Below are 27,597 nucleotides of genomic sequence, written 5' to 3'. Positions count from 1 at the left end.
CCCAAGAAATAAATATATTGAATTACGAAAATGCAGCATATTTGGCGCATTATCCCCCATTCAGTTGGCAATATTAAGTGCAGTATCACGCACTGTAGGTATTTTGCACGCTTATGAACATGGAAATTATATTTTCTATATATTAACTATTGCAATTTGGCTACAAATAATGGAATGAATGTGAGTAAATATGTTAAAGAGTTGACATGGGCAGATAAGTGAAAAGTGACACATTCAATTGGTAGGAATCGCACGCATAGCAGTAGCGTAACTAATCATAATATTGGTCTTGGTCATATTGAATAGCAGCAACCCCGAGCGGGAATTTAATGGTAATTTGTAAAAAAAAAAATTGTTTTAATTTACACTGCACTTTTACCCCCAATAAAATGTTATTTGAGACGGTATGGGTTTAAAACTTAATAAATTAATGTTTTATATGAATTTTATCTTTATTCATTATGTTGGCGCTGTCAAAATATCGTCTGCTGCAAGATCTATAGTTCGTGCCACCATAGACACGGTGTGTTTTATCACATTCGATTCAGTATCAGTGTGTTTCTTTTTTTACTGGTACTGGTACTGGTACTTTGTAAGATTCCTATTCGCCCTTAGCCAATAAATGTCGCCACGGGCGACTGCTAATTTTCAACCCTGCTCTACATGAAACGAATGTATTTCAAAGATAAACTGAAATTCGATAAAATGTTATTAAATAACAATGTATTAAAATAAATAAACATATTTTAAATTGATGCATGCGGAGGAGGCGGTGGAGGAGGAGGGAGAAGCTGATGTAACTGTTTCCTGTGTCTTTGCATACTATCCAATCTGGTAAACGTTCACTCACATTCGAGACACGATATGAACCCCATGATGAATCGAATTAAAAATGACGTCAAAGCAAATTCATACAGTGTATATATTATTTAAGGTTTAAACCCGCATCATCTTGAACTACATTAAAAAAATACTAATAAATAAAAAAATACGAGGGTTATGATTTTAATCAGCCAACTGCATTCCTTCATATACGGTCGAGTCTATTATAAATAGAAACAAGGGGTGATGACGGACGAGTCTACCACGAATGAAAGCAATATATTTCTTAATGGCGATTCTGCATCAAAACCCGCCTTCACCAAAAATCAGCGCAAATTTCTTTTGTTCAATTCCTTTTTACCAATTCCAATGGAACGGCGAACACCTGGGTAGACCCCTGTTCAAATATTGCATAGCCAGACAACCGCTTTAAAAGTAATAATCAATAATCAGACTCTGTTCGAAAAGCATAGCCACGACGTGTTTGTTCAAGTTGAGAAAGTGTAATTCAGTTTAATAATTATAATCAATTACAGTGAAGCTTCCATCACTGTGAGATAAAATCTATATTAAAAAATAAAACAGAGTCCCAAACATATTAAATTAACGCTATAAATGACTAGTTTAAAACCACATCATTCATATTTCTTTTAAAGGGACATTCCTGAGTTTGCTGCCATTTTTCAGATGTTACCAACTAACAGAGACTTTTTAATGATTGTAATTACATATCAAATATAATTTTCTGCATAAAATATTAGTGGCTGTATATTAAACATGTTTCTGATCGTTCTAATATTTGTACTAGGTTAAATTTCATTTTATTTTCTAAAAAAGATTTTTTCGTACGTACGAAATTATTTGAAGACAAAATCCAGTTTGGGCTTCTTACAAATATTAAGACGACCAGAATCACATAGAATATATAGACAGTGATATTTTAAACAAGAAAATATATTTAATATGCAAGTTTAATCGTAGAAATATTTTATTAGTCGGAAACATCTTACAATGCAGCAAACTCAGGAATGTCCCTTTAAATAAAACGGTATAGCAAACACAATTTATTGATTTTAATGCATCTATCTATAATGAATTGTCATTAACGAATACAGAACAAATCCCATCTTTTAAAACATTAAAATTTTAAATACAATATTACTCTTTGGTCTGACAAAAAAACCCATCAATACCGAACTGTGGTCGGCTATACACAGTGCACTACTACGTGAATTCGCATTCACTCGGGTGTGGTTGTATTGATTTTCCCGAACACCTGGCCAGTGTCATTCGTACAACGACCACGTGACTCGCGCCGTTTTGCCGTATATGGTATTGATTACTATCCATTGTTCTAGCATGATTAATGAGCTCATCAACAATTGCATTAGTGCATAAACTGCGTCGATCTTTCCTCTACGCGGCTGACCTGTGACGCCGTGCATACATTTGCATATTAATGTGTTATCGTGCATATTAATGAGAAACCGGCCACTGACCGGTTTCTGACCCCTAATTATATATTACTACCAACACCCACCCACCCCGCCCACCCACCCCACCTCCATTCGGTTTATACGGGCATGTAGTGTCGACTTGACCTACCCTTGTTATAAAGCTACAGGTAAGGTTACAGGGTCCTGTAACTCAACTGAAACGAGAGATGTACGATAGACGAAGGTGACATCTAAAGATTTATTCCGTTCACTCAGAGTGCACGTTCGTAGGAGCATGGTCGTAAGTCCCTATATATTCACCAAACTACACTAGCCGTTACACGTTCTTAACGTTCACGTAGTGCAGTCTTAGATGGACACTCGAGATTGACAAAACGTGGGGCGGGACGTAGCTCAGTAGTACAGCGCTCGCCAGATGCGCGATCGATCTAGGCTGGAACGAGATCTAGGATTGATCCCAGTCGGTGGACCCATTAGGCTATTTCTCGTTCCAGCTAGTGCTACACAACGCCAGGGGCGTGCGCAGGAAATGTTGCAGGGGGGGGGGGGGGTCGAGGTGTCTGGCGAAGCCCGATAACATCTCAGTACTTCCATATCCATTCACAGGAATGTATAAAATCGGGATATGAAAAAAAAAATCGCCTTGAGCAGGGGGGGTTTCGACCCCCAACCCCCCCCTGCGCACGCGCCTGCAACGGGTGTAACAAAGGCCATGGTATGTACTATCCAGTCTGTAGGATGGTACATATAAAAGAAAAAAAGAAAGAAAGAAATGTTTTATTTAACGACGCACTCAACACATTTTACATATAAAAGATCCCTAGCTGCTAATCGAAAAGAGTTGCGCATGAAGTGGCGACAGCGTGTTTCCTCTCTTAGTATGTGTGGCCCTTAACCATATCTCCAACGCCATATAACCGTAAATAAAATGTGTTGAGTGCGTCGTTAAATAAAACATGTTCTTCCTTTCTTGATTAAACGTACGGTAATTTCATGAATGGGTCTTAACAGTACATATAGTCTGTAAAAATGCTTTTTAAAAATAATTTCAGTTTGGTTTGACGTAAGAAGAAAAGTAAACGTGTTTAGGAAATAACGATCGACCCCAACCCGACCGCGCATCAAGCGAGCGATTTACCACTGGGCTACGTCCCGCCCCAGACGCGCAGTTATGACCTGCTAGACTGTAATCACGCGAGAGTTCAGTAGGCTTTAATTTACCCAGCGTTGGGCTATTTCTGGTTGGGTTTTCCAAGTTTCGTATCGATATTTCTTGAAATGTATAGTATACAAATGTTGCGGGTGAAACAAATCTATTTATATTGGTAACTAATCTTAAACATCAATACATCTGGAGTACTCTACGTCCAAGAAGAAGGTACAACTGTTGTATATAACGTACATGTATTATGTGTTTATTCATTGTTAAGACTAGAAATACGCGAGTCTACATCTGCATGTAACGACACACCCGGCAGTCATGGCGGACTTCAGTTGTGTTTCTATTAGTCCATAACGTTACCATAATTATATTGATTTCTGTATGTAATATAAAGTTCAGTTCAGTACTCACATTACGTTAATTAAATTTTTTAATTTCCTTATTTATGTCGCAATATTTTAGTTTCATGTTTTTAGGAAAGATATATAGAACTTCAACACAGGTATGCCCAGACAGCAATTCCGTGGTGGGTGGGTTGCTATTGTTATATTATAATATACGCTTTATTTGTGAACGTCAAAAATTATCCTGTTATTTTTTTATAATTCCAAAGGAGTAATAATTTCATTAATATAAGGGCGGGACATAGGCCAGTGGTAAAGCGTTCGCTTTATGCGCGGTCGGTTTGGGATCGATACCCGTCGATGGGCCCATTTGGGTTATTTCTCGTACTAGCAAGTATACTAGTAGGGTATAGTCCAGTCGTCATCGTTGGTATAGTGGTGCGGACGGGCCCGGCTCCGGAGGATACGAGATGGTATCAATATAAAACAAAGTGAAGTCTAGAAAAGAGTAGTAGGGGTCGACCCTTCCTCCTATTTCTTCTTAGAGTTGGGCGGTCAATCTTCCAGTGGTGCTAGGACAGGCTCGGACATGTAGAGACTAACCGCGAACAACCGTGGCGTTCTGCAGAATGGCCGTCATACGAGTCATGTCGACAACAGTCAGCCGGAAAAATTACATGGAGGCAAGGAATCTCGCTAAAGAAGAATCCAACCTGGTGGTACAGACTGTCAAAACGAGAAGCGTCCCAGCGTTAGTGGCGGGACGTAGCTCAGTGGTAAAGCGCTCCGCTAACGAGGGCTGGCTATATTCACAGCAAAAACTGTATATAGGCGGTAAATAAGTAGCTGATTGATCATATTACCGAACCATCTGGAACAGGAGGAATACATACTAAGTACTGTACGAACAGTGCGTTTTCTCGTTGGGGGGGGGGGGGGGGGGGGGGGGTAAATGAATCTAGCGGACCCTTATGTGTACGTTTTCCATAGACATATGATTGAATAGCGTAATACTGCCCCTACAGTACTAACAAAAAGTTAATAATAATAATAAAAAAATAAATTAAAAAAATAAATAAGTGATAATAATAATAAATAAATAAACAAAACTAAAAATTACAAATTATCAGCTACTGAGGTAGATTATCTGAAAAAGAAAGTAACTACGGACAATACACAAACTAACAACAGGGCTTGAACTTAATTTTTCACTGATTGCAATTTTGAGGCTGCTTACGTAACATTTTTAAATAATTAATTTTACCGCAAATAAATATGACTAAAAGGTTATTTTATTGTATTTAGTCACATTTAAAATGCGCAAAATTACAAGGGGCAATAAAACTCAAAATACGTATTTTTTATACCAATAACGCTGAGACCACTCCCGGGTCCGTCTCTAAATTTATGCAATGTTTCTGTAACAACCGCCCCCACCCACCTCACCCTGACGTGATTTTACCAACATTATAATACCATAATAATAATAATAAAAATACACAATTATTATTATTACTATTACTACTACTACTACTACTACTACTACTACTACTACTACTACTACTACTACTACTACTACTATTATTATTATTATTATTATTATTATTATTATTATTAGCCTACTACTACTTTTTTGGGGTGGATGGGGCGGTGTTTTATCGGGAGGGGGGTTTGGCTATTAAAGCGCTAAATTAACGTACACACAAACGGCAGGCTGAACTTGTCTCTGCACGTAGAACTGGATTCAACTGGGTTAAATAATAATATTAAGCCAACATTTGACGGAAAAACATGCGACAGTATGCTGTTTTTTACGCTATACATTAAACCGAATGACCAATTTGCGAATCAGTCAAAATAATTTGCAAACGTTTAACGAAAAACGACTGACTGGTTGTAGGCCACATTGGTGACGCTGGAAAACATGTTATCCGTTTTCGAACCAAGCACTATATAGCGTTGTAACCGTCTAGACTCTCTCCCCTGTTAAATTCCATGCGTCTGATAATAATAATAATAATAATAAGGATACGACTTTGATATGGTTTCAATACAGAATTATACACCAGATACTAACAACTAATACTCTTCTTTTTTTTACATAAAATTAAATACATAGATACTAATGAATGTAGGGGCCTATGTTCTGTGGCAGTTCACCAGAAACATTAACACATTTATTTTATTATTGTAATAAAGTGACTGGTCTATGGCACGCTGTCGTAAATTGGATTTTAAACAAAAAAGGAATTCGAATGAAATTAAATAAAGCAATTATTTTATTTGGACAAATAGGCGATATAAAAGACAAATTTATAAACTGGCTGTTAATAAATATTAAATATTATATATACAAGACAAAAATGGAAAAAAATGAAATAAATATAATAGCTGCTCAAAACGTTTTGCAAAATAAATACGAAATAGAAAAATATATTCTTTTTAAAAACTGTAAATATGAAGAGTATAATACAATCTGGGCACCATGGAAACGACTCTTCAGTCAAAAAAGCAATTTTATGGAAGAAAATAGAAACAATTATCAAGCGAGCGCTTGACGTGAATTTTAAAATTATTACTTATCACTATAATTACTACTGTAGCTTTTCTTTTTAACTATCCTTCTTTCTAAACTTAGATATTTATTTTATGTCCCCATTACATCAACCAGCCTATTTAAATATGTTTCTATTAACTAGCCATTTATAATGTGTTATTAATATTACTATCTACATGTACATGTACATATGCATTAATATTAAATATATCATCATCTACATTATTTGTATAAGTATTACTATTACTATAATCAGCATACTACCACAATGTGTATGTACTCCTAGTATTTAGCGTGTATAATTTAAATCATCTTCTGTGAGGCGATGACTAAGGGCACCCCAACCCTGGCATCGTCAAAATGAGCAGGGGACAATAAAATATTTCAAAAAAGTAAAATAATAATAATAATAATAATAATAATAATAATAATAAATGGTGAGTTCATGTTCCGACTGTTTATTATTTTATTTCAGCGTATTCGCAGTTATTTTCGTAATGAAATAATTTATTATTATTATTATTTGCCATGTATATAGCCGGCCCTAATTGCCAAGTCTCTATACACGGCAGTCGTTTATATAAAATTCTAAAATACATTATACGGTTGTCGTATATATAGCCTCATCACTACGACTCTGTTTTACCATATTTTTATGACGTTTCACAAGAAGAGTTCCAAATTTTTAAAATGAAGCGTGTCATTGAATTCCCTCGATCGTAGTTCAATTAAAATGTTTTGGATTATACAATAACTAGGTTTGGTATTCCAAATGAATGTAATTTCCATTTATAAGCCATATTTAGAGAAATAAGACTCACTAAATCCGTGACTGAGCGCCTTTAATGCGGGATTTCCTCATTCGACTACTGACGGAGTGTGAGTGCGAATAATTTTCACATGCTCATATACCACTAGCGTTTTGAGCATGTCCGTCCCGGGGCCTGTCTCTGGATAGCCAGTGACGTACTCCGGGACAGAAAAAATTAAGGGGACAATTTTTAAATTTACATCCAAAAATTAAATAGTGGGCCTTTAAAAGTTTGATGCGCACCTCTAATTAATATAATTAATAAAAATAAAATCTACTCATTAAATTTGGTCGCTAGATTAGATTGGGCGGTCAAAAAGAAATTAGATAGATAGATAACTATTTTAACGGGGGGGGGGGGGGTGTGTGTGTGTGTGAATGGACAGAATTTTGAAATTAGCAATTAGTAAAAGAAATTAATATGATTAAAAAAAAAAAATTACAAGCCAAAAATATGTTAAATGGTTTTCATTACTGTTTATCAATTAATAGAAATATCAATGACTACGAGTGGGTTTTAGCAGCTCAATGGGCTACTACACCGACTAAAACAAAACAGTAACCCCTGAACAATTATCATACTGTCAATAATATGCACACACAATTTACAAAGGTCCTTTTAAACAGACTAACTACTCATGACACTTTTACACCCGACAGTTTTGGTCGCAATAGGCATCCAGACTCCTTTTTTGCTGATTTTTATTGGCCGAATGAAACGAAAGTGTCAGAATCTGGAATACAACGTATATTTATATTCGCATTACTACCAAGACACTAAATAGGATTCCAGACAAATCAGTCTGCATTTTTACATGGATTACAGCTAATATTGTGAGCAAAATGATGGAAATGCATGGTGAAGATTTTAGGCCAGCTTATTTTGCCCGAACGTGTCCATTGCCCCCCCCCCCCACACTGGGGGAGTGACCCACCCCCACCCCCACCCAGTCTCGAATGCTTATGGTGTTCCTAACGGCCAGGCATAATAATACAGACCCTTTCCCCAACTCATATCTTATGCTTTTTATGGTCAAAACTGCCTTAAGGCAGTCAGTGATAATTAAGTGTTTTGATGCTATTTTTAATTGTTCATCAATAAAAGTCAAATTTTCATGCTTATTATTCCTGATATTTTATATTGTAGTAACTGGTCATTATAGTACTAGTTATAAGTACTAACTACTAGAACTAAGTACAGTGTTTAAAGTTTTATTTCAGGGATTTTCAGGAATCAGATATATATGTAATAAGCAAACTATCGGAAATAAATTCCACAGGATTAGGAATACTAGGATTGAAAGTCCTGTGGACTGGGAGTACCAGGAATAAAAGTCCCACGGACTTACATTCCTCGGAATGCAGGTCCCACAGACTTAAATTCCTAGGGATACAGGTCCCACAGACTAGGATTCCGAGGAATGGAAGTCCGATCGGATAAAGATTAAGAAAATCACAATTAATCAGATTGTGACTTACCGTCAAAATATAAACTTACAAAACATATTATTAAACATTATGCTGGTGCATATAGAAATTGTCTTTTGTTGTTCACCAAATGTTAGGTTTTTTTTGGAGTTACCAGTTTTCATATATATATTTTTTAAAACAATTTTGGGCTACATATTGGGGGGGGGGGGGGGGGGGGAATATATCTCTTCGTGTTGAACACGGCCATATAGCCTACTTTATATCTGTAGTTGCGTAATATACTTTTGAAAAAAGCAAGATATTCGTCCTACTTCAATATGCTAACAAAAATGTAAGACGACTACAAAAATTCACTCACGTGTCTGATCCACAAGTCTATGACGTAAATAGAAAAAAAAATTAAGTTGATACTCAAACTTAAAACTATTTTTGACATGGAGGTTTGAACCCACAACAATCTTAAGAGAATCGTACACTTATCCATCACACTATGAGGGAAGGCTGCCAAAACCTCACTTTTTTCTGGTATCTTTCTGGCAGCTAGGATAAAAACAACTTTAAAATAAACTAGGAATGAAAGTCCGGGTAGGACTATGGTTCCTAAGCTATCGAGGTCCGATAGGACTACTGTTCCTACGGACCTGCGTTCCTTTTACACCGGCATATCAACGTCCATTAGCGTCTGTGGTTCTGTTTGAGTAAGATCGTCGTGTAGTTGCTGAAAAGCCGGGATCAAATTTTAGGAATCTATTTGAGAAATCTAGATGAAGAAAACATCTTACAAGGTGGTTGATGATATAGCGAAATGTAATATACCAGACTAGTGTTAGCCGACTGAATCGATCGTCCTTTTTTTAGACTCACTAACGCATTCTGTTTTGGAGAAATTAAACATCTGATCCTTCTGATTTTAAGAAGATAGATCGAATGTACCTAGAAGTGTATTATGTCAGGAATTTCGCACTTTCGCATTTTCTTTTTAAAGAAAGTCTACGTTGTTAACCTAAAAGTGTATGTTGATGAAGCTAGTTGCAAAACTAAATCAGATGAACACATTACTAAGGTAAAACTTTCTAAAAAGTTGATGTACTGGTAAAGAAATAAATTGTTTTGTTTATATCTGAAGTAATGAATGCTTATCTCAGTGCATTGTTTAAGACAGTCTTCTCGTATCTGGGCAGGCATCTTGGACTACGGTGTCAGAACCATTTGAAATGTACGTTAGAAGGAAGGAAATGTTTTATTTAATGATGCACTCAACACATTTAGTTACGGTTATATGGCGTCGGTTGTACTTTAGATTTCACAGCCCAGATTTTCAAAGCTATCTTAGCTGTAAAACCACCTTAACTGCACAGGGTAGTTATGCACTTCATGTGATTTTAGCGCTAAGATCGTGTCGCATAATGGTACCCAGAAACTTAGGGATTCTGAAAACATAAAAAACCGATATATTACAAGCAGTCTGTCTGTCTGTCTGTCTATCTATAATTATCTATTTCTGTCTGTATTTCAATATGTATAAATGTGTGTATGCATAATGTACTGTATTTCTGTGCATGTATTTTTCTATTGTAGTATAGTATCTATGATTTACATAGAAGGAAGGAAACGTTATTAACATGTGACTACCCACGGCAAGTTCATACTCGTCCATCTTGGGGGACAAGCTCTGGTATTGTCTGAAGTCTTGCATGGGTGAATGACCTCTATACGTTTGTCAGTTTCCAGCTGTAGTACAAGATGGCGACAGGTCTACGAGTTATTCGAGGACGTGATTGGCTGTCGGGTGACGCTGACGGGGGTGAAGGTCATCTCGGAACGGTGGTGTCATATTGGGAAGATGAAACAGCTGAAGTAATCTGGGACAATGGAAAACAAACTGTGTCGAACATTGGGAAGGACAGCAAATACGAGCTGAGGGTTGTAGACAATGCTACTGTAGGTGAGAATGTGTTTTAATGGAATATCGTAATCCAACACTTAACTTTCCTTTTGAGTTGAGAATACTAAATTATTTATAAAGCTCTATTTATAAACTAATACACATTCAGTCAGCTTATCTTGAGATGTGATTAATCGTTTAACTCCGGTGTTTCACTTGAACTGGGTTGTTTGGTTTTTTGTTGTTGTTTTGTTTGTTTGTTTGTTTGTTGTTGTTGTTGTTGTTGTTTTTTTTTGTTGGTTTTTTTTGGGGGGGGGAGTAGAGAGAAAGTAGGATGTATCCGCACCTCCGGACGGAGGTGCTGTGGGCGTGGCCTGGTTATTGACAGGGGGCGTGGTCTAATGTATCACGTGGTCATATGATTGACAGATGTAGGTTAATTATGCATGACGTCGTTTGATTGACAGGTGGCCTTTAGCGAATAATGATTGGATGACCTACTTGTTTTTTTCAAAAGGAACAAGTGGATGTTTATAAAAGATCAGATGGATTTAGGCCATATATCACTCACTGACAAAAATGAATTCGTCACAAAAGACGGTAAAATATTCAAAGGATCAAACATTGTCCAGCTAATACGTCATGTTGTATTGCAAAACAAACACAAACAACCCATAGACTACAAGCAGTTTGTTAAAGTAATGATTGATTTAAATGGTCCTACAAACTTATTTAATCAAATTGGTTATGGCAAACAGACACAACAAACCTTATTAAATGATCATTCAATGTATTTGAAACGAAAAGCAGTCAGTGGTCCACCTGGACAGAAAACAAGGAAGACACAAAAAACTCTTGAAAAGTTTAAATGAAAACTTGTCCATCATCATCACATATAAACTCGATAGTTCAAACGTGAATAAAAATGTGTTGAAAGAATGTGTCCTTTATTTTTCTTCATAATATTGTTAGTGTCTCTGCCGCGTATTTATCCAAATGTAACTTTTGGTCATATTCGTTATGAAGTTTGTCATGTGTAGCTATTCACAGAATCCCACTGTATAAGTTGTCGATAACGCACTACTTTTGTGATGCTAAAAAGTATCTGTTCACACAAATGAGACATAACATGCAACACTGAGTTTCCCATTCTCCGTCTTGTGAATGCAGATCCAGCAGATAATTTTTGCCATTTCAGCGCTGAACATCCAGTCTTGTCACTGTTGTGGTAGATGGGAAATGTGTCTGCAGGAAAAGAGGAGAAACACGTCAATAATTTATAGAAATCGTAATATTTTATACAAGCTTAAAACACGTCCACGCACGCACACACAAATTATAACACAATTTTCACCAAATATTCGCTGCTGATATATATTGTATCCTCTTACCTTTCGTTTGGAATCTATCACTGATATCACAGGCGGTCGTTTTATAGATGATTGAATCACAGGTGGGCGATCATAGGCAGTGGTATCACAGGCAGTGGTATCACAGGTGGTTGTATCACAGGTGGTTGTATCACAGATATAATTATCACTGTTTGCTATGCACATGACTAAATAAATTACTTAAAAGGGGGAATACTGAATAAGTTATTTTTAATGATTTAATACTGACAAAGGAAGATACGTGAAAAGAAAAGGACATTTTTTTCTTTGTGCATTTTATTATTTAACCAACTACAGAGGATTGTACCCATAGGGCTTAGATTCGATGCCATCGTTTAAAAGGTATCTCTTATCATCCAACGGCGTCAGTGCTATTTTCATGGTTTTGATGGTAAACAATTCGTTATGAAAAGATCTAATCTGATGATAAGAGGCCGTGGTTTGTTTATGTTTTAAAAGACAATCTTTGAACATCTCGTGACGAAGATGCTTACGAATAAATGTTTTCTGAATGCCCTTTGCTCTCAGTTCTTCCTTTGTTACACCTTCAGTTTTGTCCACTATATATGAATAATTTTTGGCTCGCAGCCCTACAAATTCCCTGATGAATTGTCCCCCCGTTTCGTCCTTCATGACACCGATAGCTTTGTGTCTGACTGTAGAATGGAGCGGGTGGTCTTTTGGATAGTTGGACGTGTCAAAAAGAGATAGATTTGCGTGCATGAAATCATAAGGGTCTCTCAATGGTCTACCCACGGGAGCCGAGATTTGATATAATAAACTATCAGTGTCAGTCATGAGTACTTTTAAACAATTTCCATATTCTTTTAGCATGACATTGTAATGAAAATCGTATAAAATACGTTTGGCGTGTTCCAAAATGGTGAAGCCAACGGACACGGGTTGATTTAGTGTGACTGACACTTTTTCCATGCTGACGGCGACCAAATGTTCCGAAAAGATATTGACAGATTTGAAATTAGGTTTTGCCGTGTACCATCGCAATCTCTTTTCGTCTGTGATTAGTTCTACCTGTTGATAATTTCTGACATTTTGCAATTGTTTACCATAGACCGAATTGGATAATAATTTAAACAGATCTTTTGAAAATTCGTCCGTGGCTTCTTTGCGTTTTTGGGTATTAAAATCAATGTATGGTTTCATCCATGGATCTTGAATGAATGTTAATACTTTGTGGATTTTGACGAGTTTCAGGCCCAATTGCAGGTAGAACTGTAAAGTGGAAAAATGAATAATATAGTGACTCTTATCTTTTAACGTCGAAAACAGTTTGGTTCCCGTAGATTTTTCCATTTTGTTCCCCATTTTTTTAAGAAGGTCTTTGTGGTAGGGGGAGAACTGGTTGTAGGGGATGCTCTCTTTGGTGGGCTCAACGGGCAAGGTTTGATGAATGTGATGCATTTCGCGGGGATATTCTAAATCGCAGTCTAGAACATAGCCCACGTCTGCCTCGAGATCAAGGTGGAGCCAATCGATGTTATTTACATCTTCTTGTGGCATCCATTCAAATTCCCCTAGAGGAAGTGGTAACGACATGGCCGCCCCATTCAAATTCCCCTAGAGGAAGTGGTAACGACATGGCCGCCCCATTCAAATTCCCCTAGAGGAAGTGGTAACGACATGGCCGCCCCATTCAAATTCCCCTAGAGGAAGTGGTAACGACATGGCCGCCCCATTCAAATTCCCCTAGAGGAAGTGGTAACGACATGGCCGCCCCATTCAAATTCCCCTAGAGGAAGTGGTAACGACATGGCCGCCCCATACAAATTCCCCTAGAGGAAGTGGTAACGACATGGCCGCCCCATTCAAATTCCCCTAGAAGTGGTAACGACATGGCCGCCCCATTCAAATTCCCCTAGAGGAAGTGGTAACGACATGGCCGCCCCATTCAATTCCCCTAGAGGAAGTGGTAACGACATGGCCGCCCCATTCAAATTCCCCTAGAGGAAGTGGTAACGACATGGCCGCCCCATTCAAATTCCCCTTGAGGAAGTGGTAACGACATGGCCGCCCCATTCAAATTCCCCTAGAGGAAGTGGTAACGACATGGCCGCCCCATTCAAATTCCCCTTGAGGAAGTGGTAACGACATGGCCGCCCCATTCAAATTCCCCTAGAGGAAGTGGTAACGACATGGCCGCCCCATTCAAATTCCCCTTGAGGAAGTGGTAACGACATGGCCGCCCCATTCAAATTCCCCTAGAGGAAGTGGTAACGACATGGCCGCCCCATTCAAATTCCCCTTGAGGAAGTGGTAACGACATGGCCGCCCCATTCAAATTCCCCTAGAGGAAGTGGTAACGACATGGCCGCCCCATTCAAATTCCCCTAGAGGAAGTGGTAACGACATGGCCGCCCCATTCAAATTCCCCTAGAGGAAGTGGTAACGACATGGCCGCCCCATTCAAATTCCCCTAGAGGAAGTGGTAACGACATGGCCGCCCCATACAAATTGTTAACATCAAAATAAAGTAAGGTCGACTCGGTTTGGTTGGGGTCGAAATCGGCCATGTGTTTGTTATTGGCTTGTGCATATCTGTGATTGATGGATGCCACTCCCCCTCGGATACCCTGTTCGATAAAATTGTACATGTTGGGGTCTGTTAACAAATCTAAACTCACGTCCGTCATTTTCAAACATGCGTCCATGGCCATCCCTGGGAGTGTGTAATAATGGAGGGGATCTAACTCGTAATATTGCAAACACATGTCACGGAACGCTTCCATGACGTCCGTTAAGATCAACGTGTCTACGGAGACGTAAAGCTCCATGAACTCTCGGACAGACTGACAATGAAACGTGTCCCATATCCCACGTGCAAACAGATATTCTTCTTCGGTCACGGTCTCTTCTGTCAGAGAGGAATAAAACTCATCCCGACTGGGGAAGACAGTTTCTTCTAGTTTTTCGAAACTGTCCACATATTCGTAAAAATAGGGAAGTTTGCGGGTGAGCAAGTCCACGTGATCGGGAAAGTGACCACGAAGATATTTGAATTGGTCTCGGCCTTTACTTCTCAAATTGTTGGCCAATGTTTGCAAGCTGGTGTTTAAAAACTTATAACTGTCTAAAAACCGAAGACCATCAATTTCAAACATGAGAAAGTGTTCCGAATTATTGGGAATACATTTAAGTTCGCTTCCGGAAAACAATTCGGCCGCTTGCAAAATCAAGTGGTTGTCGTACCGAGATGCATTGTGACAAACCACGGGGACAAATTTACATTCTTTATAGTTCACATTGCAGTAGGAATGACACACTCCCCTGAATTCACCCGTCAGGTGGTCATGGTCTATATGTCGGTCATGTTCTATTTCGTCCCCACACAAATAACACACAGTCGTGCAATCGATGAGTTGTTTATCCCACTGCGTTAAACGCACAGGGACCGGGTCTTCCAAGATCTCCTTGATCTCCTGATAATCTGCCAAAATGCTTTCCATAAAATGGTGGGAAGCATGTTCCCCACTGAACTTCTTTAAATCGAAAGAGTGGATACTAGGGTCCCGACAGACAATTTGATAAGAGTAGCCACATGGGACGTGATGTTGAATGCGTTGAGTATGGTGACCATCGGGATTGTCTTCCTCTAAAGGTGACAAGATGCATTCAAAGTCGCTATAGATCACGAAGGGAACCTTGACCGTTTTACACATGTGACCTAAGCCAAATTGTCTCGTCGTCTTGTCTGGTTCGGGCATTTTAGTTTTTTGAGCTTTGTGATAGCAATATGATTTGTGATTCAAAAGGCAATCTTCCGAACTGAATGTCCACAGACATTTGCGACAGATGTATTTATTGTTGTGGTTATTGGATTGTCTCACCAATGCAGCCAATGAGGTGATCAAGACGTAATGAGACGTATCTTCTGTATTTATAAATAAAAGATCGATGTGACGCTTTGGGTCAACGTGTGACACATTGTCACTGATTTTTAGGGGAAAGATTAAATTTTCTTCGTCGTCTTTTTTTTCTTTTTGACTATAGCCATACACGTTAATACTAAGATCATTTGCTTTTTCGAAATTACCCACATTTTTTAAAGCCATGGGGAATTTAAATCCTTCTAAGTGCAATTCAGATATGTGTTGAATGTAATCATCTGGGAGATCCTTATGAGATGTAGATGAGGGGTGTAAATGAGCCAAAATGGCATAGATGAAACATTTGTCATCATCTAAATTCCTAATGTTGAGAAGACTTCTCTTTTTCTGTAATTCGGAGGGCAAAGGAAGATAAGAACTACCGCGGAAAGGTTGAAACTTTGTTACTGTCAATTTAACATTCAAGACCTCTTCGAAATCCAAACTGGATGAATCTCCTTCAAAATTATCCATATCAGTCATAATTTTGTGAAAAGCTTCGATATACATCATGTTCAAATCGTCAGCTGCAGTAGCCGAGGTCATTTTAGTCCTAAAATACGGTTCGGTGTAGATCTTTTCACCATTGCGAACGATGTCAGGTTGAATTATTAGTAAGTAAAATATAGGATCAGCTCCCTCTTGACCACGAGGAACGAAATCAAACTCTCGCACCTGCCCGTTAATGGCTTGACGAGAGCACCCATTCGGTTGTCTGTTGGACCTCTTTGGTTTTGGCTCTACCCCACCCCCTACTTGCTGAGCGGGACGTTTCAGATGTTTATGTTTTGTATGTGTCGTGAGAGCTTTGACAGATGGAAATTGTTTTTCACAAGCGCGACATGTAAAAGATGGATTGGAAGAGGTGGACGCTTGAATATCAGAGGCTTTGCATGCAGAAATATGTTTTGCTGTAGCGGTCAAAGGATGATAGGACCAGGCTACATGTCTGACACGTCAAACTATCACTATCGTTTAAATGATATGTTTTCATGTGTCTCTGTAAATTATCCTGACGATTAAACGTTTTCAAACATTGCTCACACGAAATACACTTTTCTACAGGTCCACAATTTGCTTGATGTCTTATTAATGATCGTTTTGAACCATATGTTTTGCGACAAAACTGACAGATGTACACAGGGGTTGTGAAAGAATTTTGAGACATGATTTTTAAAAAGAAATGTAAATTTGTTTAAAAAGGCTTTGTGCATAACAAACAGGAAGATGATAATGCTGAAAAAGAACAACAAATCTTGTGAATATATGTTGATATCTAATGCTAAAATGCAGGGTAAATAACATTAAAGAGTAAATATTTAATTCAATCATTTCAGACAAACAAAATCAATTGTATTAAACATATACTCCCTAACGTGAAAATATCCAAGCAAAAAAAAAAAATAAAAAAATACAGCAAAATATTACAAACAATCTCTTTTAATACAAAATAAAAATAATAAAATATAAATCAAATTTTTTAAAAATTAGCTAACGTTTGCTAAAACATTCTTACCTGATATTGGATGGAATATTCACCAGCAGAACACACCAAAATCCAGAGATCACCAAAACAAAATTCTGATCTTCCCTCATTGATGTACAAGCTCCATAATGTGTGGTTTCTCGTGCTCTCACGCGACTATATGCAAAATCCTGAATGTGTATATGATATACACGACGATTCATTCCAGAATTCCCAGTTTCAAAAGATAAATGTTTGTTTTACAATGACTAGCTCAGCTCTATGGACATAAGGGTGTCCCGAAAGTGTACGGTATCATGCAGCTAATGATATTTACTTTATAGCCAATGTAAATTTTGACGTATAATAGTAACCCAGTCATTGAGGTTCGCGGCCAGCATCGCTCACCGACTTTTTCTAACAAACGGTACTTTGTCATATTCATAACTTTATCACATGAGCGTATAAAATTTCACGCGAAACTCTACATCGCTGTAAAATTTTCATTTGAAATTTACTTTGACTAGAAAAAAAAAAAAAAAAAAAATCTGAAACAGTGTTATTGCCATATTAAAAACAAGGCGCAATTTTTTTATTATTATTAACCAAAACGTAATTTTTCGTATCAAATAATGGTGGGACATATTTATTTCGTCGAAAAAAAAAATAATTCCGATTAGCTAAATTAAAATTCGTTGTAACCAGATGAGTGCATGGTATGTCGAAATGACGGCGTAAGTGGATGAGGTACACGCGCATGTGTCTGCCCATTTCTAATTTAAACCCGACCCACAGCAAACAAGACCTGCTTTTTTGTCAGCGACAGAGCTATCGTATTGTATTCTCAATATTTGCCTGGCTAGATTTGACCTCGCATATCTATTGTTAGCGACAGAGTACGCTTGACGTGTGTCATACCTTAGAAATTCTATCAAAACTAAAACCAATTTATTAATTTCTAACGTGAAAAGTACCCACACTGTGTTCACGTCAAATGTTTACTTTAAAGCTAAAGCAAATTTTCAACGTATAATAGTAACCCGTTCATCCAGTCGCTCACCGACTTTTTCTAACAAACGGTACTTTGTCATATTCATAACTTTATCACATGAGCGTATAAAAATTTCACGCGAAACTCTACATCGCTGTAAAATTTTCAATTAAAATTTACTTTGACTAGACGAAATTAAAAAAAAAAAATATCTGAAACAGTGTTATTGCAATATTAAAAACGAGGCGAATTTTTTTTATTATTATTAACCAAAACGTCATTTTTCGTATCAAATAATGGTGGGACATATTTATTTCGTCGAAAAAAATAATAATTCCGATTAGCTAAATTAAAATTCGTTGTAACCAGATGAGTGCATGGTATGTCAAAATGACGGCGTAAACGGATGACGAAAATGTCTAATTTAAACCAGACCCACATATTATCAGCGACAGAGCTATCGTATTGTATTCTTAATATTTGCCTGGCTACGTTTGACCCCCCCCCCCCCTCCCCACACACACACACACACAAACACACACACACCCCGCTTCTATTGTTAGGGACAGAGTACGCTTTATGTTTGTTATAGCTTAGAAATTCAAACAAAACTAAAATGTTTACTTATAGCCAATGTAAATTTTAACGTATAATAGTAACCCGTTCATTGAGGTTCGTGGCCAGAAATGCTCACCGACTTTTCGACATACGACAGTTTTGTTGAAAATAAATTGCTTTCATAACTATCACATGTTCGTAGTCCATCTCGACTGTTCATTTCTTAAACAACATTTAATAAACAACAACAACAACAAAAACAACAACAACAACAACAAAAAACCTTAAATGGAAGGGCTAACTTTAAACGTAAAATATATAGATTAGCTTGTAAATTGTACGATACTTTCATAAGATCTAAAATTTGAATTCAATAGAAAAGACATCTATTATGGCAGGACTAAAGGAGATGTCACTACGTACAACTGGTTTTAAATATCTTTAAACCGGCTTTCAACAATGACATACTTATGTATTTAATAAAGTATTTCATCGTCGCTGTACATATAACTATTAAAAAAAACCCCCAAAAAACAAAAAACAAACATACTTTCAATAAATATCTTTTGTACACATCCACTTGTTCCTTTTGAAAAAAACAACTAGGTCATCCAATCATTATTCGCTAAAGGCCACCTGTCAATCAAACGACGTCATGCATAATTAACCTACATCTGTCAATCATATGACCACGTGATACATTAGACCACGCCCCCTATCAATCACCAGGCCACGCCCACAGCACCTCCGTCCGGAGGTGCGGATACATCCTACTTTCTCTCTACTGGGGGGTTGGGGGGTGGTGGTTTGGTGGGGTTTTTTTTATTTATCATACTGGTTTTAAAGGCTGAATTCCTGTTTTCATGTTTAGTCTTTCCCTGACGATGTCAACATTTAGTTGACGAAACGTTGAGATTTGAAACTTGTGGTTTTAAACAGCGCCATTACTGTTATTAGTAATACACATTCAGTGATTTAATGACGAAATGATTGTGTAAAGACCCCTCGACAGATTGATTAATCAAAGTGTATTACGTGGCAGGGGCGTAAGGTTGGGGAGATCGAGAGTAAGCAAACACATTTTGCTAATGTACAACATTAGCCTAATCACATAGGTATCCAGGGAAGATGTAGGTCCAGGGAAGTGGGTCCGCTAGGTTTATATTCGTAGCCACCGCCCACCCCCCCTTTGCCGATCCAAGTCCATACCAAATAACTAAAATGGCCGCCAAAGGGGATTGAACCAACAGTAAACCAAAATTCGTGGAGACGTTTCCATGTCTTGACGGAGAACAGTGTTTTACAGCAACATGACCGGACCTAGCCGGGTGGTAAGGGCAGCCTCCCCACCACCCTGAAAAAATATACAAACGTGTTGAGGTTTTTAGTTTGATGTTTATTTTTTACTTAAAGGTTCCTTTTTGTCTAACTGGAGAAGACTTGTATTGCTATATATTTTGCTGCCCTCCCATACTCCCTGTATGGTTACTAAAATACTGCGGGAGTGGACTTTTACGGATTAGGATTATTAGATATAACAATTCTATTAGTAAATTAAGTTGGGTTTGTTACGGTCACATTAATAATTGTATATAACAATTTTATCAGTAAATAAATATATTAAGTTGTGTTTGTTACGGTCAAATTGATAATTATATATAACAATTCTATTAGTAAATAAATATATTCAGTTGTGTTTGTTTTCAGGAATTCGCCATCAGAATATTGTCTGTGATACCTGTGAAGAGGTTAATATGAATGGCATGCGATGGTCATGTGAGGATTGTACCAATTACGATTTGTGCTCTTTGTGCTACTTCACGGGAAAGCATAACCTCTCTCATGAGTTCAAGCGTCGTGACACGCGCCAATCTACGGGGTAAATTGCATTAGTTACTTAATGAAGCAAAACGTGTTTTAAAAACACACTATAAATCATGAAAGCATATACCTTTGGAACGTGACAACAATATACGGTCCATCTTTATATTAAATTGATTTTCAACCACGGAGGGGGTAGAAATGCATAATCTTCGGCGTTCGAATGCAGTGCCCCGTGAGCCCCCTCCTTACTCCGACACCTATGATATAACACCATAAATAGAACTTTATGGTTCAAGAACGTTTGCCCTTTTTTCTAGTTATGTGCTGAGGTGTCGTTAAAACATATATGCTACTTTCATTGTTTCAGAGAGCGTGTGCCTGCACGGGATACTTCGAAGAAGATTCGAACTAGAGGACTGTTTCCTGGCGCCGTCGTTGTTCGTGGAACTCATTGGGATCAGGGGGACAAAGATGGTAAGTTTTATAGAAACTGTTTTCCTTTGTTTATTCCTCCCTGATTTCAATAACTTTAAATAAAAACCCTTATTGTATTACGCTACTGAGAACTATTGCTGAACAGTCTCAATAGTATTTGTAAAATGTAGCGGCTATAAAAGAAGCCTTCATTCAAATATATGTGTATATAGTGAAAGTATTTGGTTCCGGGAAGAAATGGGGGTGGCGGCATCATTTGACACACTTTCAACAACTTTGTTATCCACACACATGCTTTTCAGTCACACCACCTACCAAACTGTTGTACTTGTATTGCATTACAACATTATGAGTGACTTGTTTTTAATGTAGTGCTTCCATGTCCGCACGCTGGTACCCAGGGAAAACGCATCCCTCATTTCTGCTTCCCTATAATAAACATAATGTAACAGAGTCCTTGTCAAATGGGTGATTTGGGACATAATCTTACTTGAGTTTAAGTGTTTTTAGTGTTGATGTTGTTGTTGTTGTTTCAGGTGGGCCAGGCAATAAAATATTGTAGTTGTAGCTGATGTCGGTAATGATGTTGTTGATGATGATAATGATTATGATGATGTTTTTGTTTCAGGTGGTCCAGATAAGGAAGGGACTGTAGTTGTAGCTGATATCGGTAATGATGATGATGTTGATGATGATGATGTTGTTGTTTCAGGTGGTCCAGGCAAGGACGGGACTGTAGTTGTAGATGATGTCAGTAATGATGACTGTGATGATGATGATGATGATGTTGTTGTTGTTTTTGTTGTTGATGATGAGGATGAGGATGGTGTTGTTGTTGTTTCAGGTAGTCCAGACAAGGAAGGGACTGTAGTTGTAGCTGACATCGGTAATAATGAAGGGACTGTAGTTGCAGTTGATTTCGGTGATGTTATTGATGATGATGATGATGATGATGATGAAGATGTTATTGTTGTTGTTTCAGGTGGTCCAGGCAAGGAAGGTTCTGTAGTTGTTATGCTCAGCGTTGATTCTACGTCACACAGATCGGCTGTGAGAGTAGCGTGGGAATCAGGGGAGACAACTACATGTCGTGTAGGTCACCAAGGTCAGGTGGATGTCCAGTGTGTCCGTGAAGCACTGGGACCAGACATTTATGCTGAACATCTGCCACTTTTAGGTAACAGCTACGATATACAGCAGTATTACGTACAATTACTTGCCCTGTATTTAATGTTTCTGGCCGTCCTAATGTTTGTAAGTAGTCAAAACTAGATTTCGACTCACAATAACATAGTACATATGTAACATTATTTATTAGGAAATAAAATGAAGTTTCCCAGTACAAACACCAGGACGATCAGAAACTCGTTAAATCTACAGCCACTGATATGTTACGCGGGACAGTATATTTAATATTTAATTATTTGTCGTTGAAAAGTCTCTGTCAGTCAGTAACATTGTAACAGTTGGAGAAAAGACACTTTTTGTAGTACTGTTTTGTGTATTTTTATATGGTTATCACTGATTATTTAAAACAGTTGTATCCACAGAATATGACTAAAAAGTGTCTTTACATGTATACGTTTTTAATCGCCCTTTTTACTATCTTGAGTAGTAAGTCATTATTTTCCTATTCTCTTGGTACTGCCATCCACTTATTTCAGCCCTGGCTCATTACCGACAATCTTTTTGTAAACAATATGTCTGTATAATGTAATGTTTTCTTCAGTAAATCATTGATTGTTTGACACATACAGATGTTGCTGGTGCCAGAGCTGCACTAACCTTGACGTCTCAATCAGAGGGTGGAAGTCTTCAAGGAGCCATAGTAAGAGATGGGGGAATACTGACAAAGAATCCGTGAAAGTGAACGTTCATTAGACCAGGCAAAGAAAAATATGCCCCTGCATTTGTTTCCAACTACAGTTTCAAGTAGTATGTCCATCGGTCACTGTAATAAACCTAAAGTTAACCTGACGTTTAGTACTAGAAATTGCAAAGATCTAGAAATACACTTTGGATGCCTGTCCAATTAGTAATAAATATTTGGGTTTATCACATTCTATAGGCCTACACATCAGCAGAGGTTAAGAAAAACTCGGTGTTGCTGATGTAGATATAGACCTAGTCGAACACATACATGACACTTGGATGCTACGGATAGAAAGAAAGTTTGTTTTGTTTAACGACACCATTAGACCACATTGATTAATTAATCATCGGTTATTGGATGTCATACATTTGGTAATTCTGACACGTCATCGGTGGAAACCAGCTACTTTTTTGCTAATGCAGCAAGGGATCTTTTATGTGCATTTTCCCACAGACAGGAAAGTACATATCACGGCTTTTGACAAGTTGTGGTGCACTGGTTGGATCAAGAAAAATAACCAATCAATTGAATGGGTCCACCGAGGTGGTTCGATCCTGCTACGCAAGCACCTCAAGCTGACTGAGCTAAATCCTGCCCCGATTGATGCTATGGGTGCAAAACAAAGATCCACCAATTCAGAATCTGGAAGAATTGGCGCAAGTACTTAAAGCTAAATGGCAGAGAAACCATTTGTTATAAATCAGGTGAGTCTTGCATTGTTGTCGTTCGTGCACGTGGTGAATACACAGGCTATCGATGACGCTATTACCACAACATGAGATGAATTCTGGCTGATATTGTCAGCAATTTGTCTGTCATTCCGCCAAGTAGTTATCAGTCCATTCACCGAAACAATCCTTGTCATAAAACTCAATATTTTAGTACCTCTTGAAAACCCTTTGCATAAAATAAATAAATCTTTTAAATGTTTTGTTTCTTCTGTGATTACTCAGTGACTTGTTCAACGAGGTACAATGCTTGGTAGGTGTTGTGTCTTGTTATTCGCGGTAGGAATACTGTTTTGGGTGCTAGAATATATGAGGTGGTGAAGTGTAATTTTATTATTGTTTGAGGGTTGGATATTTAAAACAATCGCTTCCATGGTCAATGGTCCTAATGAACTGACTGTTAATGGGTGTACTGTATATTTCACCCAGGTGCCTAAACTGAAGAAGGGCGCCATAGTGAGGATTCTTGATGACAAGGACAAGGTCAAAGAATTGCAGGACGGTCACGGGGAATGGATAGACCCTATGGAAAAGGTTCGTATGTTCTATGTTGTATTATACGTATTGTGTCCAAGATCATCGAAATTCACATTTGTCTATTGAGTGCTTGGTTTGATTTAGTAAACTAGTTTGGGAGTGGCAGTTCTCTTTAAGGAGGCCAAAACGGATGTAATGTCCAGTAAAGAAAGTACTCGAGAGTGGCTGTCCTCGTATAGACGAGGCACAAGACAAGAGATTCGTGAAATCAACCTTTATTTTGCCGTGTGGCTGTTCAGCTCTGCGTTGTGCAGAGATATGGTCTTGTTCACAGCTAAATGTTTGTGTCGTTTAAATTAATACTGATACAGCCATTCGTCAGTCACTGGTCTACTCATATAATCATTGTCAGATTACCTTAGTCTGTGTTATTTAATCCAAGAGAAATAAAAGTATTTTTCAAGTAGTACAATTCTTGATGAGTTTGAGACATTCTGCAAATCAAAATACGAATGTATTTTTAAATCACAGAAAATACTTGTTCAATAACCACGAAGGTTTCGAGACACATCTAACAGACAAGTGAAAGGGTTATACCACCTGTGTGCACTATTTATAGCAACCATACATTTTGAACATTAGAAATAACAAAATACTGGACTCAGTGTGTTTTGGATAACATCAAATCAGCAGAAGCATAACTAATATAGACTGATGGAAAGAAATAAGGGAAAAAACCCCACATGGGATTTGAAAGGGACCAAATTTAATTTACTGCTAGAGTAATTATGTCTTTAGTTTGTACAAAGCTGTAATGTGGAACATATTGTTAGCATAGTCGAATGGACTGCCAGTAGCATGGTCAAGGAAAGGAAGGAACTATTTTGTTTAACGACGCACTCAACACATTTTATTTACGGTTATATGGCGTCAGACATATGGTTAAGGATAAGTGGCATGGTCATCGTCAGAAACTATGGATTGAGTGTTTTGGTTGCAGTTACTAATTGCTGTTACTGTAAGTGTTTGTCTGATCCTTCAGGTCTTCCCACCAGTATGTATACAATGTATATTATATCCCAGTTATTAACTGTAATTGTAATATAATGGGTATTTGTTTTTATTCTTCCAGGCCCTTGGTAAGGTGGGCAAGGTGGTGGTGGTACATGAAAGTGGTGATGTAAACGTCAAGTTTGGGAGAAGGGTGTGGGTTTTCAACTCGGCATGTTGTGTCCCTGTCCCCGAGTCGGAGCAGCCGTACGAATCGTCAGACGAAGAAGACTCAGACCCTCTCGGCCTGTTGAAAAGTTGGTATAGTATTTAAGTCTGAAAACCAATGAGATACTTTCAGTTTTGTTTCGCATATTTTCGGAATTATTTCCCAAACTTATAGATATTTTGTTTTCTGTATCATTTCTTTAACCAGTGTCTAGATGCTACATTTTCAGTATCATTTCTATACCAAGTATCTAAACACTACATGTTCAGTATCATTTATATAACCAATGTCTAGATGCAACGTTTCTAGAATCATTTCTTTAATGAGTGTCTAGACGAAACATTTTCAGAACCAGTGTCTAGATGTTACATTTTCAGTACCATTTCTTTAACAAGTGTCTATACCTACATTTCCATCATCGTTTCTTTAACCAATGTCTTTGAATATAAACTCACATCAGCACATGCCTCTGGACAAAGCTGTATCATGAAAGGGAAGTCCGTTTTCTTGCTTTTTTAAATAATATAGTTTATGCTACAGAATCTAAACTTTAGTAAGTTCGTATCGAGGTTATGGGTATTACAAGACTATAATATAATGGTTCTCTTTATCGTTTTCTCAGCCTTGGCAAAAACGTTAGAACAGCAGACTCAACTGCTAGGACTTCTTGGGTCAGATGAAGAAGAGGGGCGTATGTCATTGAAAGGAGAGGGGTCAAAAGAATTTTTAGAAGCAATTAAAGATTCAGATGTGGAGAGAGTCAAGAAGGTTTTAGAGAGATTTCCAAAACTAGTAAGTAAGCCATTCTGGCAGCGTTAAATTACTGATGGCTGAAAAACAAAATCACAAAACAAAAGTGTCATACTTAGCGTGGTTGAGGCATTGCTGTTTATCTGCTCTGGTAAATTCGTCAAATCCAAAATGGTTGCAGAAGATTACTAGTATAAAACTCAACATGTTGTTGCAACAATATGGAAACGATAAAGACACAATGAGTGTCATTAATAAATACATATACTAAGAATTTGTTTGTTAATTAATTATCGTAAGATGTCATTTATATGATGCGTCCTTTCATTTCTTTGATACAAATATTAGTGTTGCTTGTTTTTATTGTTGTGTCTGTGTTTTTGGGTTTTATTTTAGGTAACTGCGCGACCAGACAATGGCATCACATGTTTGCACATTGCAGCCAATGAAGGAAAACTGGACATTGTTAAGTTTCTGGTGGAAAAAGGGTTTGATGTGAACGCTAAAGACCTGTCTGGAAACACAGCTCTTCTAAAAGCTTTGAAAAAGTAACTGAATCCTTATGATGGCAATCAACAGATAACTTGTGTAGGTTCTCAAACCAAGATAGACAATGAATCGTGTCTAAAGTGCTCAATTAAGGAATCATTTTAAATAATTAAGATATAATCTATATGTTAGCTATTGAGCTTGGCAGGGGAAGGAAGGTTGGCCTGCAATTTATTTTAAAAGGACTCAAATTGCTGTCACTGTAATATGTTTACGACTAACAGATCCGGTTTGATGACTAAAATTCCTTATTAAAGATATTTTCCTTTTTAAAATATCAGTATTTGTATGCACAAAGTGTTTGTCAAATCGGATTTTAACTTCTAATAATAATATATATAATTTGAAGGGAGTGTTCAATTTGCAGTTATTGTAATATATATATATATATATATATATATATATATATATATATATATATATATATATATTGGTTCTATATTAAATGCTATTAAAATTGTAATTTCTAGGAAACAAGTTGACGTCTCATGATTTCTACTTGAAGCTGATACTGATCTAGAGATCAGCAACGACAGCGGCCAAAGCGCTATGCATAGTGCTGTGTATGCTGGAAACGCTTCACTTGTTCGTGATCTGATAATGCGAGCTTGTGACGTCAACATTGTGGTAAGCAACCCAAAGCAAGATATGCTAAAGCTGATGTCTTGACTATATTTTTAATTATTTAACTATTAATGTGTTTACCGTCGCATGCCTTCATTCAGTGTCTTATAATATTCGCTAAACAAGGTTGCATAAAAATATATTATTCTCCATTTTAACACCGAGCTGTTATACTGTTTTGCGCTTTAAAGTATTAAAATATGGAGAGCTGACGATAAACATTCTTTGTATTTTGCATTAGTAAATGACGTTTTAACATGGCGAGGTGAAATGTGGAGATTGCTAAAATGGTACTTATGTTTGTATTTTGCATTAGTAAATGACGTTTTAACATGGCGAGGTGAGATTGGGAGATGGTTA

General features: G+C 37.5%; 1 protein-coding gene across 1 annotated transcript; it reads left to right on the top strand.

The window, feature by feature from the left end:
• Positions 1 to 3,464: 3,464 nt before the first annotated feature.
• LOC121383966 (E3 ubiquitin-protein ligase MIB2-like) lies at positions 3,465 to 27,234 on the top strand. The gene is made up of 11 exons (XM_041514085.1): positions 3,465 to 3,657; positions 10,163 to 10,529; positions 20,466 to 20,637; positions 20,950 to 21,056; positions 22,000 to 22,194; positions 22,775 to 22,845; positions 24,048 to 24,152; positions 25,228 to 25,402; positions 25,937 to 26,106; positions 26,461 to 26,612; positions 27,084 to 27,234. Exons 2-11 carry the CDS (start codon positions 10,328 to 10,330, stop codon positions 27,103 to 27,105), a joined length of 1,371 nt encoding a protein of 456 aa, XP_041370019.1. The 5' UTR covers positions 3,465 to 3,657; positions 10,163 to 10,327; the 3' UTR covers positions 27,106 to 27,234.
• The last annotated feature ends 363 nt before the right edge of the window (positions 27,235 to 27,597 follow it).

This window comes from Gigantopelta aegis, chromosome 10 (genome assembly GCF_016097555.1).
Source record: "Gigantopelta aegis isolate Gae_Host chromosome 10, Gae_host_genome, whole genome shotgun sequence".
Lineage (NCBI taxonomy): Eukaryota > Metazoa > Mollusca > Gastropoda > Neomphalida > Peltospiridae > Gigantopelta > Gigantopelta aegis.
The sequence above is the reverse complement of the archived record's forward strand: the minus strand, read 5'-3'. Positions and strand labels throughout refer to the sequence as shown.

Coding starts and splice junctions, on each gene's coding strand:
- LOC121383966 (XM_041514085.1), top strand. CDS start 10,328: ATGGCGACAGGTCTACGAGTTATTCGAGGACGTGATTGGCTGTCGGGT. Junction 22,195..22,774: donor TGAACATCTGCCACTTTTAG/GTAACAGCTACG, acceptor TGACACATACAG/ATGTTGCTGGTGCCAGAGCT. Junction 25,403..25,936: donor CCCTCTCGGCCTGTTGAAAA/GTTGGTATAGTA, acceptor TCGTTTTCTCAG/CCTTGGCAAAAACGTTAGAA.